The 14,885-nt window shown below is 52.9% G+C and overlaps 3 protein-coding genes across 3 annotated transcripts; 1 reads left to right on the forward strand and 2 right to left on the reverse strand.

The window, feature by feature from the left end:
* Nucleotides 1-1,099: 1,099 nt before the first annotated feature.
* H257_09892 (hypothetical protein) lies at nucleotides 1,100-1,569 on the reverse strand (the record flags this gene model as incomplete). Its single annotated transcript, XM_009836272.1, has 4 exons — nucleotides 1,100-1,172; nucleotides 1,216-1,278; nucleotides 1,332-1,475; nucleotides 1,532-1,569. The coding sequence occupies 4 exons, from the start codon at nucleotides 1,567-1,569 to the stop codon at nucleotides 1,100-1,102; spliced, it is 318 nt and encodes a 105-aa protein (XP_009834574.1).
* A 1,152-nt stretch (nucleotides 1,570-2,721) lies between these two features.
* On the forward strand, nucleotides 2,722-3,474 carry H257_09893 (hypothetical protein; the record flags this gene model as incomplete). The annotated part of the gene is made up of 1 exon (XM_009836273.1): nucleotides 2,722-3,474. One exon carries the CDS (start codon nucleotides 2,722-2,724, stop codon nucleotides 3,472-3,474), a length of 753 nt encoding a protein of 250 aa, XP_009834575.1.
* Nucleotides 3,475-13,063: 9,589 nt separating this feature from the next.
* H257_09894 (hypothetical protein) lies at nucleotides 13,064-13,424 on the reverse strand (the record flags this gene model as incomplete). The annotated part of the gene is made up of 2 exons (XM_009836274.1): nucleotides 13,064-13,154; nucleotides 13,279-13,424. 2 exons carry the CDS (start codon nucleotides 13,422-13,424, stop codon nucleotides 13,064-13,066), a joined length of 237 nt encoding a protein of 78 aa, XP_009834576.1.
* Nucleotides 13,425-14,885: the final 1,461 nt, after the last annotated feature.

A 14,885-nucleotide genomic window follows, 5' to 3' on the forward strand; every position in this document is an offset into this window, starting at 1 on the left:
TATATAATCTATTCCAAATGACAGGATAATTCTCAATAGTTCAACACCAAAATGTATTGGAATGTAACCATATACTGACAACCAACGATACTTGTTTGTCGACGCTATGTATATTGCTCCACCCCAATACCGCCGCTCGCATTGCAATCAGTCTCCAACTCTGACCTCGAAAATGTGGGGAATCAAATTTTGAGCCAATCACCGAGTTCATGAGTGATGGTCATTTGGGAGTGCGAAAGAACTAATTGACATGTGAAGCCTGGAATATATACGTACTACGTATAACGTAAAAAACAGTTTAAAATAACTTAACCAATTTAGGATAACTTTGTCTTGTCCAATCACACCTCGTTATTTGTTCAAGTCAAAAACTCTGTCATATAATGCTGACCATTCCTTCACGTGAATGAAATGCAAAAACGGCGTAGAGCAATTGGCCACAGTCATTCAAGATTGGGTTTGACGTACCCTAGTCGACATGGGCTCATTGGGTTGGATCTGAGGTTTTGTCGAGTGTTAAACTCGGTGGACATCCATCCACAACAGAAATATAACTATATAAAACAATACCCTAGTACGTGAAGTATCAATTATATGAAACCTGTTGTAACCGCTTACCCTAAACACAGAATTTCAATGCTCCGACACATATATACTTTAAGATAAAAAATGTTATACAAAATTAGTTATCAAAAAGTGAGTACAAATGCTTAGAAAGTAACAAATTTACCTGTGAAGTTAATTGTCTAAACTGATAATTCGATTATGAAGTGAAAGCAGCACGTCTTGTCTATTCGAATCACTACTCAAAACTTAAATATCGTAACGGACTCAAAAGTTATGTCCATTCTACTCCGACGCATCCAAAAAAGTTATCTTAAATGGTTTTTTACGTTAATGCCAGGTTTCTGGGCCCCGCTGCGACGGTCGCCAAGATGCCAGCAACAACAGCGGATTTTACTATGGTTGGATGAATTGAAAAGTGAAAACCTGCAAAATAAGTATAGTGCTTTGAGGAAAGCAGCGTTGTCCCACACAGGGACTTGGCCTTTGAGCAACACGGGCGAAAGCAGCTGGGGTTTGGAGACGACGTGCTCCATCAGCGCACCCAGGACGGGGTACCGGCGGCGGCCACGACGGGGTCGAGGTTGCCCTTGACTAGCGTCGCTTTACTTTCGGTTTCCAACTCGAGTATGGGCAAAGCCAAACTCGTACGTGGACGGTTTGCTCTTGGGGTACTTGGTCTGCTTGACGAGCTTCATACGCTCGACGTCCGTGCTCCCGGTCAAATATATAGAGACGAGAATGCAAGCGGGGAAATGCTCATGCACCTGGGGGTGATCAAGACGTACTTGGGGGCAATCAACGCCCCCACAACCAAGTTGGAGCTCACGTCCTTGATGCGAAGGACGGTGGTGTACAAGTACTTGCGAATGGAGGCTTTGGTGTCGTTGATGACATTGATGTCGGCCGCGCTGGCGACGGAAGCGACAACGGCAAGGGCGACGATAGTGTATTGACCATGGTCCACTTTGACGAGAATGCGACGTTGGGAGACAGAAAGTTCATTAGGCGCCCATGAACCTAAAACGTGGCCGGACAGACTTCGAATTCATAGTTAACCCAGACAAGCCAGTCTTTGGTTGTGGCTTCAACCGTAGTATGGCTATGGCGACTAAGCTTACCGGTAGAAAAGCCTTGATAAATCATTCGACTCGTCGACCTCGTGACCGTGATCAAGACTGTATAGTTGTTGCGTGATGTGGGACTATTGACACACGTTTTGCGTACTACTAACAGTAAGGTAATCCATCAACATCGCGAATGCTTTTTGTGCACTAAAATGTCAAATGTTTGAAGCACTCCACCACAAAAAGTCCCTGGAATAAAAGGAACTTTGTATGCTCAGACCATCTCACCTCTTAGTAGCGATGCAGTTAACCCCAGAGATTCAGCATCGTAAGTACTAACTGGGCCCAGTTACTGTGCTACTGACGAAAAGGTGTATCCGGATGTAATATCGTTATCCGTAATATGAGTTAGACACACTATAACTTACTCTTAATATTAGTAGTTTGTGTTCGACTCCTTCTAAATTAATACTTTTTACTCATTGGACAAAATAAATTCTGTAGGACATTTCCTATCACCCAATGATAACCTTCTAAACTAAGTACCTGGTTCCTAATCCACTCGTTATACCTATTTACAGAAGTTATCATACCATGCTGAATGGAGTTTGTGGCAGGGTGTACGTGGCCGTCGCGTGTAGGTGACGGGTAGCGACGTCGACGGCCAACTTACAGTAGCCATGCTGTAACGAGCCTTCGGGCAGTGCACATGCAGTGAAACTTTGTGTCAACGGTGTACTAATAGTTGTAGCCATGCTATTCTCGGGGTGAGCAGCTGTACAATATGCTTCATCGTGATTTCTAGTCGACGATGAGTACTCGGTTGTGAATGAACTTGTTGGAGGTGGCTTCACACCAACTTAGTGGTTTCACATTCTATAAATCTTACATATCCTAGGAAGAGATCCAAATAGTGATGGTTGCAGATACATCTTATAAGGCTTACATAAAACTACTCTTGAACAAACTACTTTGTGTGCGCATCTACTTCCTAGCTTAAGAGGTTGTGAGCCCAACATACGACAGAATTACGATCTTGTTAGACGACAAGAACTGGTCTACTTGGCGCACGTTCATCAAGGGGCGGCTAATGGGAAAGGGCCTCATCCACACACTCACGCAGCACTCGTTCAACATGTCCTCTGCCGAACGAACCTTCAAAAGCGACAACGACGACGAAGTCGCCCAACCAACGTACAGGCGCGACACGCAGAGAGCCCTCGGCATAATCATAGAGTCGATCAACGTCGACCAATCCCAACATGTGGACGTACATACCCGTGCAATGGAGGCCTACCTTGCGCTCCAAAGGCATCATGAACCCCAAACACACGTGGAAAAGATCGCTTTGCTCACGGAGTACCACGCGATCAGCTGGGAGCCCAAGCGGGAAACGCTCTCCAGCTTCATTGAGCGGTTCCAAAACCTCGTTCGGAAACTGCGCGATGCGGGATGCGCTCAAGACGAGTACATGACGGTCGCCAAGCTCTTGGCCCTCATGCCATGGTGCCTACTTATTGTATTGCATCAAATCAACTTGATGCATGAAAATTTGCAAACAGTTACTGTTGCTCGAACACTTCTCGAGGCCGAATACAAGGCCGCAGTGGCCAACCGCGCCCTTCAAGCCCCTGGCAACGCAGCCGGCGAAACACGGGCGCTTGATTCTATGGACAGCGGCCGCAGCCGAGGAAAAGGCGGTGGTCGAGGCGCCGGACGCGGCCAAATGCGTGAAGGGAACTGGCACCACTGTGGCAAAGCAGGACACTGGAAGTCCGAATACCATTCCCGACTTCGTGGCGATCCTCCTTCGGCGACGCCATCAAGACCCCAGAACGAGTAGGGCGGCGCTGCGCCAAACCAACATACATACTTGTTCGCTGGGATTGAGTCCCCGAGCCTCAGTCTAAGTGCAGTCAAAGCTGCAGACGAGATTATCATCGACTCGGGGGCTTCATCCCACATGACCGGCGCTGTAGAACACTTGTACGACACCGTGGCCTGCGACCGAACCATCATCGTCGCCGACGGCAATGTCGCCCGAGCAACTACAATGGTCAAGTTTGACATTGCCATAACAAACGGAGCGACGATGACTATTACCGAAGTACTCGTGATCGATGACATGCCCATGACTCTGGTCTCGGTCCCGGCTCTCTGTCGGTGCAATGCTGCCTGCACGGTTTCCTTCGGCAAAGAAAGTGCTCCATCGCGGTCGGCTCCACCACCATTGCCAACGGCACTCTCGAACCTCTGCAAACGTCTACGTCCTCGACGGCAAGATGTCGATACCAACTGTGGCGTCCAGCGCGACTTCAACTCCTGTCATGGACAAGTCAACAGTGTGGCATGAAAGAGTTGGACACGTACCGCTCGCGACGCTCAAGCATTGCTCCACGCTGAAGCTTGGATTGCCGACTGACCTCGTCAGCACCTTGAACACGCCTTGCCCCGCATGCGTTGTTTCGAAGATGCACAAAGTGTCTGCGCCCAAGTCCAGCACTCGCACCTAAAAACTGGAGAGTGTTCAGTGATACGAAGGGACCTATGCGAACTGAAACTGTGGGGGGATGTAAGTTCTATACCGTCTACATCGACGTGGCCTCTGGCTACAAGGTCGTTCGGTTCGTCAAGTCCACCGACGCGGCAACGCAGGACGAGAACTTCAAGCAAGTCCTAGCTTGGAGTGAATGTCAGACTGGACGTAAAGTAAAACAACTACATACCGATGGTGGCCCGGAATACGTTTCCAACGCCTTCCGCGCCTGGCTCAAGTCCGAAGGCATCCACCTCGAGCGTTCCCAACCCGACAGCCAATGGCAAAATGGGATTGCCGAGCGCTCCCACCGCACCTTCATGGAGATGGCCATGTCCATGTTGGCGCGATCCGGCCTGGCCCGTAGATGGTGGGGGTAAGCGGTTAACACGGCCATCTTCATCCAGAATCGCATCGTCCACAACACCAAGGGCTCCATGACGCCGATCGAAACTATGACGGGGCACAAGCCGACCTTGGTCAACCTCAAGGTGTTCGGTTATGTTGCCTACAACATGATCAAAGACCCGTCAAGACGGGACAAACTTGCGCCGAAGGCACACAAATGTGTGTTCATCGGCTATGCAGAAGACATGAAGGCCTACCGTTTGTACGACCTCGAAGATAAAAAAGTCACCACCGGCGTCCACGTCACGTTCCATGAAGACCAATTCCTCCACCTTCCGATCCCGATCGACACGTACTTGGCCACGGACAACGACAGCGACAGCGGCAGCGACGACGAAGGGGAGACCTTTGATCGCACCCCGAAGAAGTCGCGAACACCACTGCCAGCAACCAAGAAAGAAAACGAAGTGCGGCTGCGACTCAAGCTCCACAAGCCCTGCGCCTACGAGATGCACCAATTCCAAATGAGATCAAACAAGAACTCTGGGAAACACAACTGGACTTACACAAAGATTTGTTCGACTTCCAGAGCTTCCTACAACAAAAGGAAACAAGCACCGACAAAGGGGAGCAACCATCGACTCCCAGTGGCCACCAAGTCCCAACGACAGCGCCCGCACCGGCCCCTCCTTCGGCATTTTTGCGCCCGACGCGGGATTGACGTCCGCCAGTGCGCTTCGACGACGAAGACTTCGACCGAACCCCACGCGACCAAGCATCCACCATGACCTATGATGGAATTGAGTACCTGTGTTCTGCACTTCCATCCATAGATGACGACGTACCTCAGTCGCATGGAGAGGCAATGTCTTCCCGCGAGAAGCTGCAATGGCGCGACGCAGAACTCCGCGAACTCACAAAACTGCGGGAGCAAGGGACTTGGACCATGACGGCGCTGCCGGTGGGACCCAAGGCAATTGGGAACAAATGGGTGTACTCGAAGAAGAAAGACGCCGATGGCGCAGTCGTGGCGTTCAAGGCACGTCTTGTCGTGAAGGGCTTCTCACAAGTCGGAGGCATTGACTTCGATGTCACCTTCTCGCCCATCGTCAAGGTGGCAACGATCCGGCTGATCATGGCCTGGATTTGCGCTCGTGCGCTCGTGGCGGTCCAATGTGAAGCCAACAATGCCTTTGTCCAAGCCAACATGCCACCAGAAATCCAAATCTACATGCAACAAGGCGAAGGTTACAACGATGGATCGGATCTGGTCTGCCTACTACTCAAGGCACTATGGACTGAAACAAGCATCACTTGCATGGTACTTGCATTGCAAGAAGATCATGATTGCCCTCGGTTTCATGCCAAACCAGCACGACCCATGCCTGTTCCTACGCTCCATCGATGGCCAGCTGGAAGCCGTCTGCACATATGTCGACGACTACACATCATCGCGGCGGCGACGACCGCACGCACCGAAGCCATCATGGCCGAACTGGAAAGCAAGATGGACATCAAGCGGCAAGGAGACCTACACTACATCATTGGAATCATGATTGAACGCGATCTGGTCAAGAAAACTCTTACCATGTCCTCAGGCGCCTTTGCTGAACGTGTCCTCAAGCGCTTCAAGTTCCACGAATCGCACGGTCAACCAACGCCCGAAGCTGAAGACACTGACGGCACCTGGAACGACCCCAACCAACCAGCGACGGACGAATCGGAGTTCCGCGTCATCGTCGGCAGCCTGATGTACCTCACGACCTGCACGCGGCAGGACATTTCGCACGCGGTCCAGCGCCTGACTCGGCACATGCACGATCCACGACTGCCACACCTAGTTGGAGCCATACGGATTTTGAGATACCTCCGTGCAACGACGGACATGGGAATCACCTACCGTGGACAAGACATGAATCTCGTGGGCTACAGTGACGCAAGCTGGGCGACGAAACCCGACCGGAAGTCCACCAACGGCTTCGTGTGGCTTATGTGCGGCGGCGCGGTGTCGTGGAAATCGGCCAAGCAGCGGATCCTGGCACTGTCCACCTGCTAGTCCGAGTACGTGGCGGTGGTGGAGGCGACCAAAGACTGCATCTGGCTCAGCGGCATCCTCAACGACCTTGGCGAGACCCAAGCAACGACGACACTCTTCTGTGACAACAAGGCGGCGATCGTGAAGGCCCAGAACGACTCCACAAGCGCCCGCTCCAAGCATATTGCGGTCCGCCACTACTTCATCCGCGACGTCATCTCCAGCGGTGCCCTCAAGATGGTACACGTCAGGAAGGCGGACATGTTCGCGGACGTCCTGACTAAGGTGTCCACTCGCCACGCAATCGACAAATTCAAAAATGACGTCATGTGCAACGGCCGAGAACGCGGTGTTGCCGCATGTACACGCCCACGCGCATGTTGGTCGCGTGTCTGTTGGTTGCGGCGGCGGTGGCTGCGAGCGTTCTCCTCGGGTACATTGTCAGTGACAGAAATCCCGCCAATCATCTCAAGCGTGACACCAAGAGAGAACCCTCAGTGGCCAACCGCCAAGTTGAACAACAAGGGGCTGAGACACGCGACAACTAGGTTGCAAGAAAAGCAACCGCCTCAAGCTCAAGCAGTTGGCGCGGTGTGCCGCCACAGGGGAGTGTTGGAGGTGGCTTCACACCAACTTAGTGGTTTCACATTCTATATATCTTACATATCCTAGGAAGAGATCCAAATAGTGATGGTAGTAGATACATCTTATAAGGCTTACATAAAACTACTCTTGAACAACCTACTTTGTGTGCGCATCTACTTCCTAGCTTAAGAGAACTAACGAAGCTAGACCCCAGCTACGGGTTCGAAGTAGCATTTCAGGTGGCATACGTGCATGTGATGAAGATGAGTGCATTGATGAGACCCGCTACAGCTCAGCTTGTAGCTGGAGTGTTGGAGCGTGATCATCACCGTCCATAACATGAAATATCCGACCGATAGCGGTCATCTACGAAAAATACTGGGGTATACTTAATTCAAAATAAAGGCAAGGGCTAAAGCTATTGTATGTTAACAAATACTGAAACTTGCAGTATTTGGTGCACGATGTACTTGCAGTCTGCAAGTACATCATGTCTGCAAAGCTATCCGTCATTGACGAGAGGCTACGCATACCTTGTCCAGGTACCAACTTCGTATACCTATTGTATAACCTAGATTAGTAGGACTGTTCCTCTACCTGCCTGAAAGAGCAATACAGTACTACAGTACAAGTAGCAGTCGAACAGATACATTATATGATCACTTCTGTGCTATGGCTCTACTATTCTGGACATCTTTATAGCAAAGGAAATCTAGACTAATCAATCCGACAAGTTTTCAGGCATTCCCACTCCCACGAAGGCGAGTGAAAGTGTGGTGGCCAAGTCGAAATTGCAGAACACAAATGAGGTTTCAGATAATGCTATTGATATTGATATTACGCTGTTAAGTTAAAATCACTCAGCGGGCCCTTAATGGCCTCGGCCGCGTACTAGCTGCATTGGCAGCTAGCGGACTTAACTACTTGCAAACCTAGTTGTGGCGGTTCCAGGGGATACGGATACTTAGGCCGCTGGAGGAGGCATCCTTGGGCCCGGAGGCAGTCGTGGTGGCCGAAGTCGAGGGTCGGCGTAGCCTACGCGAGGGGGGAGGGCGGGGGGTAGTGAGGAGATCCTTCGAATGTGCCATTGGAGCGTCTTGGCTGCAAGGTGAGTCCTGCGGGCACGGATGTGTCGATCATGGCCCATGGGGGCGGCATCATGGTAGCGGCGTTTGAGCCGGATGTTGTTGTTTATTTCTGTGAAGAGGGGTAGTTCCCCTGCGGTGCGTATGTGGTCCACATTAGTAGTGCATGTTGATTGCCAGTGGCGGCGAAGGGCGGGCCAGTGCGCCGTGAACCATTGAGTATGGAGGCGGGGAGTGTGGAGGTGGGTGTGGGTGGCTGCCCAGGCTCGTTTGGTGTGTGTCATGGTGGGGAAGGTTTTCCAGCCGGAGGTAGCTTGGTATATGGCTGGAAACTGTGTCGTAAGGTATGCGCGTGTGCCAAGGGCATATTGGTCGTAAGTGGGGATGGAGGATTGGACCCAGTGGACGCAGTGTGTGGGGGCACTAAGTAGCCGTGGGATGGCTGTCATGGTAGTTTCTTCTGGGCGGAGTTGAGTGGTCGGGGGGGCCGACGTAGCCAATGGATAGCGTCGGTTAATGTTAGTGCTGATGTCCAGTGCTGCTGGGCAGAGGTGAGTAGGGCTACTGTGTTGCCAGTGGTGATGAAACCAATGTGGATTGCGGTGGGATTGCCGGAAGCGAGTTTGCCCCAGGTTGGGGTAGGGGTGTGGTAGATGGAGGAAACGAGGTGGAGTTTGATCTGGCCCGGGGGAATGGTGAGGAGCCCTGTTGTTTGGAGCTGTTCAGCCATTACATGGCCGCAGGAGCCATCGTGTACGACAAATCAGTAGGTGGCCGGTGTTTGGTGGGAGGTAGCGGCCTGTATTGCCGTGGTTAGTAGGCGCCGCCAAGTGGAGGTGTACAGGTTGTGTGTGGCATCAATCCACCAGTGATGGTTTGTTGGGGGGTGGGGGATTATGCAGTGGGGGGAGTGTCCAAGTGGGCCCTGAAAAGTAGCACCATTGGGGCCGCCCATCCACTGACCAAACCAGAAGTCGCGTGGTGCAAGCAGGGGGGTGGAGCGTGGGGCGGTGTGATATAGCCAGCGCGGTAGTAGGGAGCCCGGCTTTGGGCACTGGTTAGATTCCCAGGAGAGCTGGGAGGTGGCTAGCATGAAGGATTCTGGTCGGGGGGTCCAAGGAGACGGTGCATGTGGAGGGCATGTACACAGCGGTGCGCGGTAAGGGGGATCAGGCACATACCCGTGTGGGGTGATGGGTGTCCGCCGCGGGTTTTCCATTGTGGGCATTTTGGTCCAGGCCATAGTTGCGCTATGGTCGTGCCATGTCCAGGAATGTACTGTATATGTCTTGGTCTGGGAGCCAGCCTTGTGGAAGGACCGCTTGTGTAGCGAGGAGGATGTGTTGGGATAGTGGAACGGCCTTGGGGCAGGTGGGAGTTGTGAGGCCGAATCGATGTTCCTGCGTGTCATGGGGATCGGGGCACGTTCGGCAGTGGGCCTCCCAGCGTGGTTGTATGCGGTGTTTTCGGGCGTTGGTGTGTAAAGTATAGCAGATGGCACGCCAGTAGAAGTTGAGGGCAGGGGGGTCCCATTTACAGATGTCCCCGGTGGGGAGTCGGAGTGGCTGAACAGTCCGGCGGGTGTCTGGTTTTCTGGCTTGCACCTTGGGCCAATCCCAACGACCGTACACTGCACCCAGCCATGGGGCCGACGCCCCGGTGACCGGCCTGTCGTGTTCATCACGTAGCTCCCAGGAGTCTGGGATAATGAGGTGCGCATAATTCGTAAGGGGAAGAAGCTGGTGGGCTAGGGTGGCAAGGGAGTCCGCTTCGGCGAGCAATAGGCGTTTTGTACGGAGGATGGGGTCAGTCGTGTCATCGGGGTCCTGGTGCGATCGGATCCAGTCGCCGGTAAAGGTTCCGGTGTCTGTGAAGAGCGCCATGAGTGAGCGGAGTTCGACTCGACCCTGTAGATGTTGCTGTATCGTGGGAGGCCGCCGCGGCGTTTTAGGGATCTGGCGAGAACAACCAATCCAATGGCTTTTGTGTTGTCGCAGATTTGGAGCGAAGCACCTCCAGAGTGATGGAGGCCCGCCAGCAGGCTATGGAGTTCACAGCGTGTGGGTGTGATGTGGTTGGCGTGTACTTGGATGGACCCAGCGAGGGTAGTACCGTCTCTGCCTATGTAGCTCCATGTACCGTGCGCGGCTGTCATTCCTTGGTGCGTGACGCTGCCGTCACCCACCGCATGGGTGCGTACATCCCGTCGGGGGAGGGTATGTAAACCGTACGTCGGTGTGCTGTGGTGCGGAACGACGCGGCAGTGTGGGATGCAGGCCGGGTGATGTCATCCTCCACAGTCGAGACAGATGGTAGTGTCCGCTAGGCGGTGACAGGCGGTACAGGCCGGCGTTGCGTGCAGGGGGGGCTGGTGCCCCGTAGGGTTCGGTACCAGATCAGTAGTTCTCCCGGCAGTTAAGGCAATGATGGTACGATTGTTTTCCCCTTTGTGGGTGATGTGTGTGCGCGGGTTGGTCCAGGCCGTGTCGGTCCAGGGAACAAACTTGAGGCGTTGGGCTCGGCTGGTGGGTAGGCGGCTGCCTGGAAGGACAGCACAGCCCGTAATGGGTACAAGTCGGTGTCGGCCTCGTGCTTCGCGCGGTGTTGGGGAGTACCAGATGTCCGAGTCTTTACGTAGTTCATGCCAGAACTGGTGACGGCAAACTCCGTGCCCTGCTGGGTTTGTCGTGTTTGGAGACTGGCTCGACGTCCAATGCGGTAGCTGAGGGTGGGGAGTCGGTTATCCGGATGAGTAAGGTGGTGGGGGATTACTAGCATGGCGTGAACCGGGATATGTAGAGTTTCGTAGCCCTGTGTGGGGGTAAAATATGTGCGACCGAGTGGGTGTGTGAGGTATGGTAGGGACGTGCGATATGGGGTTGGGTGGCAGGGTGGGGCCCCCACTGGAGCGTTTGTTGCCGAAGTACCGGTGGGGCGGGTGGCTCAGCTTTGGGGATAGCGTCCCAAATGGGTGCAAACCGTTGGAGCGTGAGATTTGACCATCCAAATTTCGTACGGAGAGACGGTAGGCTGAGCAGCATGGTGCCCTTGTCATTTGTAATGTCCCCCACCCAGCGTACCTTTTTGACGTGGAGCTTGTTGATTGAGATGAGGGTCGTGCTTAGGGCCGGTGGGAGGTGTGCCCAGATTGGACGGTCATTTGGACGAAGTGGAAGGCTGGCGGCTGGTTGGAGCCATTGCGTGGTGATGGTGAGGGCTGGCTGGAAATTGGCAAGGTCCCGGAGCATCGTGCCGAGAAGTGTGCAGTCTGCGGCAGGTGGAGGTATGCGGAATGCAAGGGGGTGGTCGGTAAGCCCGCTATCCAGTTGATAGGCCTCGAGTGATTGCATGAGGAGGTCATGTGTAGGGGAGCCACGGTCGTTGGCAATACGGAGGAAGTGGTATAGGCGTTGGCTGTGGCTGAATCGTTCACAGTGGACCAGTCCCAGTCCATCGGTAGGGTCATAGAACCACTCTGTGGGGTAGCTTGAGGACCCTGCGCGCCGTCTTACGGAATATGGTGTCAAGGGCTGGTGCGATGCTGATGGCATCACTGATGGCAGTGCGGTAGAGGACACTCGGTATCCAGACGGAGTTGATGATGTACACGAGTTCTTTCTTTCTTAGCCCCCGGGGGGCTACGGCTTGGGTGTTGAGTCGCTGCCATACCGCACGCGTGGTCTCTTCCCATTGGTTGTCGGTGCCTTGATGGATACCTAGATGGCGGAAACCCTCGGAGGGTGCGACCACGCGTATGGGTTGTGGAATGCCAAGCCCGTCGTTGAGGGCAATGCCCGGGTGTGCGTGGGGGGATAGGTAGAGGAGGAAGGATTTGTCAGCACCAAATACTCCGCCGGACGCGGATTGGCCGGTGAATGTGTTGGAGATGCGTGCTCGGTCTTGTATGCCAGCATAGGTGGTCGCGATGTCGAGGGCGTCATCCACGAATAAGGGACTGGAGATGGTGCGGGCCTGAGGGTGTTGGCTGTGCACAATGCGGACAGGGTCCAGGCCACTGTGTTGCTGGCGTAGGAGGACGTCCATATAGTATCCAATATGCATGACCGCTAGGATAGAACCTTGGGCCAGTCCGAATTCCCGGATGCCGCCATCGAGCCAGCCGAAAGCCGTGCGGATATCGATTTGACTGGCCCCAAGGAAATGGGCCATGAGTTGGCGCGGGAGGGGGGGACACAGAGTTTACGGTAGATGTATTCCATGACCCAGCCTGGGATTCTGTCGAAGCATTTGAGGCAGTCCTTTGAAATAAGGAAGAGTTCTTCCTGCCGGCGTTCGGCACGTTCGATAAGGAGTGAGGTAAGGACAGCGGCGTCCTGAACTGTGCGGTCTCTCTGGAAGCCGTGTTGCATTTCGTGGTTGGGGATACAGGGGGTGATGTAGTCCCGTATAACGGTAAAGATTCGACTGCCGAAAGCATTTTGGACCGTGATGGGGCGCCAGGGTGGAAGTCCAGGGTCTAAGTTTACCACCCCGTGGGCTGTTTCCATTTTTGCAAGGTAGATCATCTGTTTTCGTCCGAGTATCGGCGGGACTAGGCCCGTGCGTAGGATGAGGTTGATGATCACCCGTTCCCTGGCTCGTATGCATGCAGGGGCAGCGATCCAGAGTTCCTGAGAGACGCCCCCATATCCTGGGGATACGCGTGTGCGTAGGCTGCGGTCGCAGCGGGCTTGCATGTCTTCATCGTAGTGGTAGGTGTCCCATGTAGTGCCCGCAGGGGATTGGAAGGCTTTTGCTACTTCGTCGGGCCGGTCCATGTCCTGGAGTAGCCAGTCGCGGACGAAATGGGGGACATTTTGGCGGTCGGTCTCAAGTCCTGAGTCTAGGTGCCTGGGACGCGTTGTTTTTTTCGCCGGGGGATCCAGTTGTCCAGAAGGTGGCGGAGTCCTTCCGCCACTTCGTCGCGGTCGGAGCTGTATCGCGGAGGTCCATCGGTTGGGCGGACAATGAAGCTTTGTATAGAGATGGGTGGTGCAGCATTGCCCAGGGCCGAGCGGAGAAATTTCCGGGTTTAACTGCCGTTAAACCAGGCCGTACGTTGTTGCATCCGTGTTTGACGTAGGCTGGTAGTTCGCCAGTCCCGACGTTTGCGGCAGACCTTGGGCCAGCGTGCGAGGCCCTGTCTGAGCCAGTGGTCCCAGTCGGGAGTGGGGTGCTGTGTGGTCGGCATGGTAATCCACCATTCACCTATGGCAATAGCATCGGCGCGGTGCCACTACGTGGGGGGGAGGAGGGTGGGGTCACGGATCCACTTGAGCCATTCCACTAGGTGGGCTAGTCGGGTGTATTCCGTGCCAGTGCGTGGGGCCGCCTCGTGGAGGCGCAGCAGTTGGCGGAGCTGTGCAGTGCACCGGTTGGTTCGCTGTATCGCGACTGCCCTGTTGAGGGCTTTCCTGGTTTGGCTGGTTTCACCCCATTTGAGTTTCGCACTGTTGTAGAGGATGTCGTACAGGTTGCGGATTGCGCCATCGAGCCAGTCCCCGATTTCCTGGGGGGACCATGCTGTGACGGCGTTAGGGGGGGTGCGGGGGTGAGTTGGGGTAGTTGGCCCCAACTCACCCCCGCACCCCCAGATAACGGTCATTCTTATGCTTGCAAATGATGTTACCAGGTAGAGCGTGTCGCACACAGTACGCAGTAAGAGTTGTGTAGTTTACACCGTGATCTTGCGGTCGCCAGAACGGAAATTTCATTTCTTCGGGCAAATTTTGCTTTGATGCTGGGTACTGGACACCCCATCCCACATAGGGTTTGGTGTGGGCTATAGAGTGTGATGAATGACACAGGAAGAGACACAATGTTGAATACGCTATTCTAAACTAGTATTGACTGTGAACTCAACTCTCGTGGTTGGTAGTGCTTTCTGGCGGCTGTAGAAGAATGGAAAGTGTCACAACACTTTGGTCGTGGTGCGGTTTCTTCCATAACCTTTTCCTAAGAAGCAATACAATGCAATGCCATTCTGTGATGTGCTATCTATATCTAAGCAATGAGACGAGTACATTGCGCTTGAAAAGAGCTCAATTCGATCAAAATTGAAGATGCCACGGGTGATTTTAAAATTCACTTATCGGTGCTGTGTTTGGAGAAGTGATGCGAAACAAAAAAAAGATCTAAAAATAGCTATCTATTAGTCCTGTCATTGGCTATAATTATGCAAAATTAAGCCTTTTCGGGTTATGTCCGCCTGATAAATCGTTCTGAGAATTATATGTCTCCAGATTTGCGGAATGGAGGAAGTACTATCTATGTATGGCAGTACTGTAACGATGGGTCAGACCCTGTTGAATTATTTCACCATTATCAGTATAACTTGATGTTTGTATAGGCATAACCCATAATGGCCACAAAGATGACCAACCTAACCCTACCATAACCCTACCATAACCCTCGCATTTTTATTGGTTGGAAATTATACTAAGAGTGACATGATTGGCTAGAACAGGAATATAATTATGTGATTCGTTGAAGTAATCTCATACAAATAACAAGTGAGGTCTGAGGTGACCCATTATTCTACCATAGCCATGGTACTCGACACATTCCCATTGAAAATACAATGTTCTGGTTGGTTAGATAACTAAACTCGTTTTTTACAAAATAACTTGTATAAATTTATGATGAAGTTACACTTAATATTTTTT

This window comes from Aphanomyces astaci (genome assembly GCF_000520075.1).
Source record: "Aphanomyces astaci strain APO3 unplaced genomic scaffold supercont1.25, whole genome shotgun sequence".
Lineage (NCBI taxonomy): Eukaryota > Oomycota > Saprolegniomycetes > Saprolegniales > Verrucalvaceae > Aphanomyces > Aphanomyces astaci.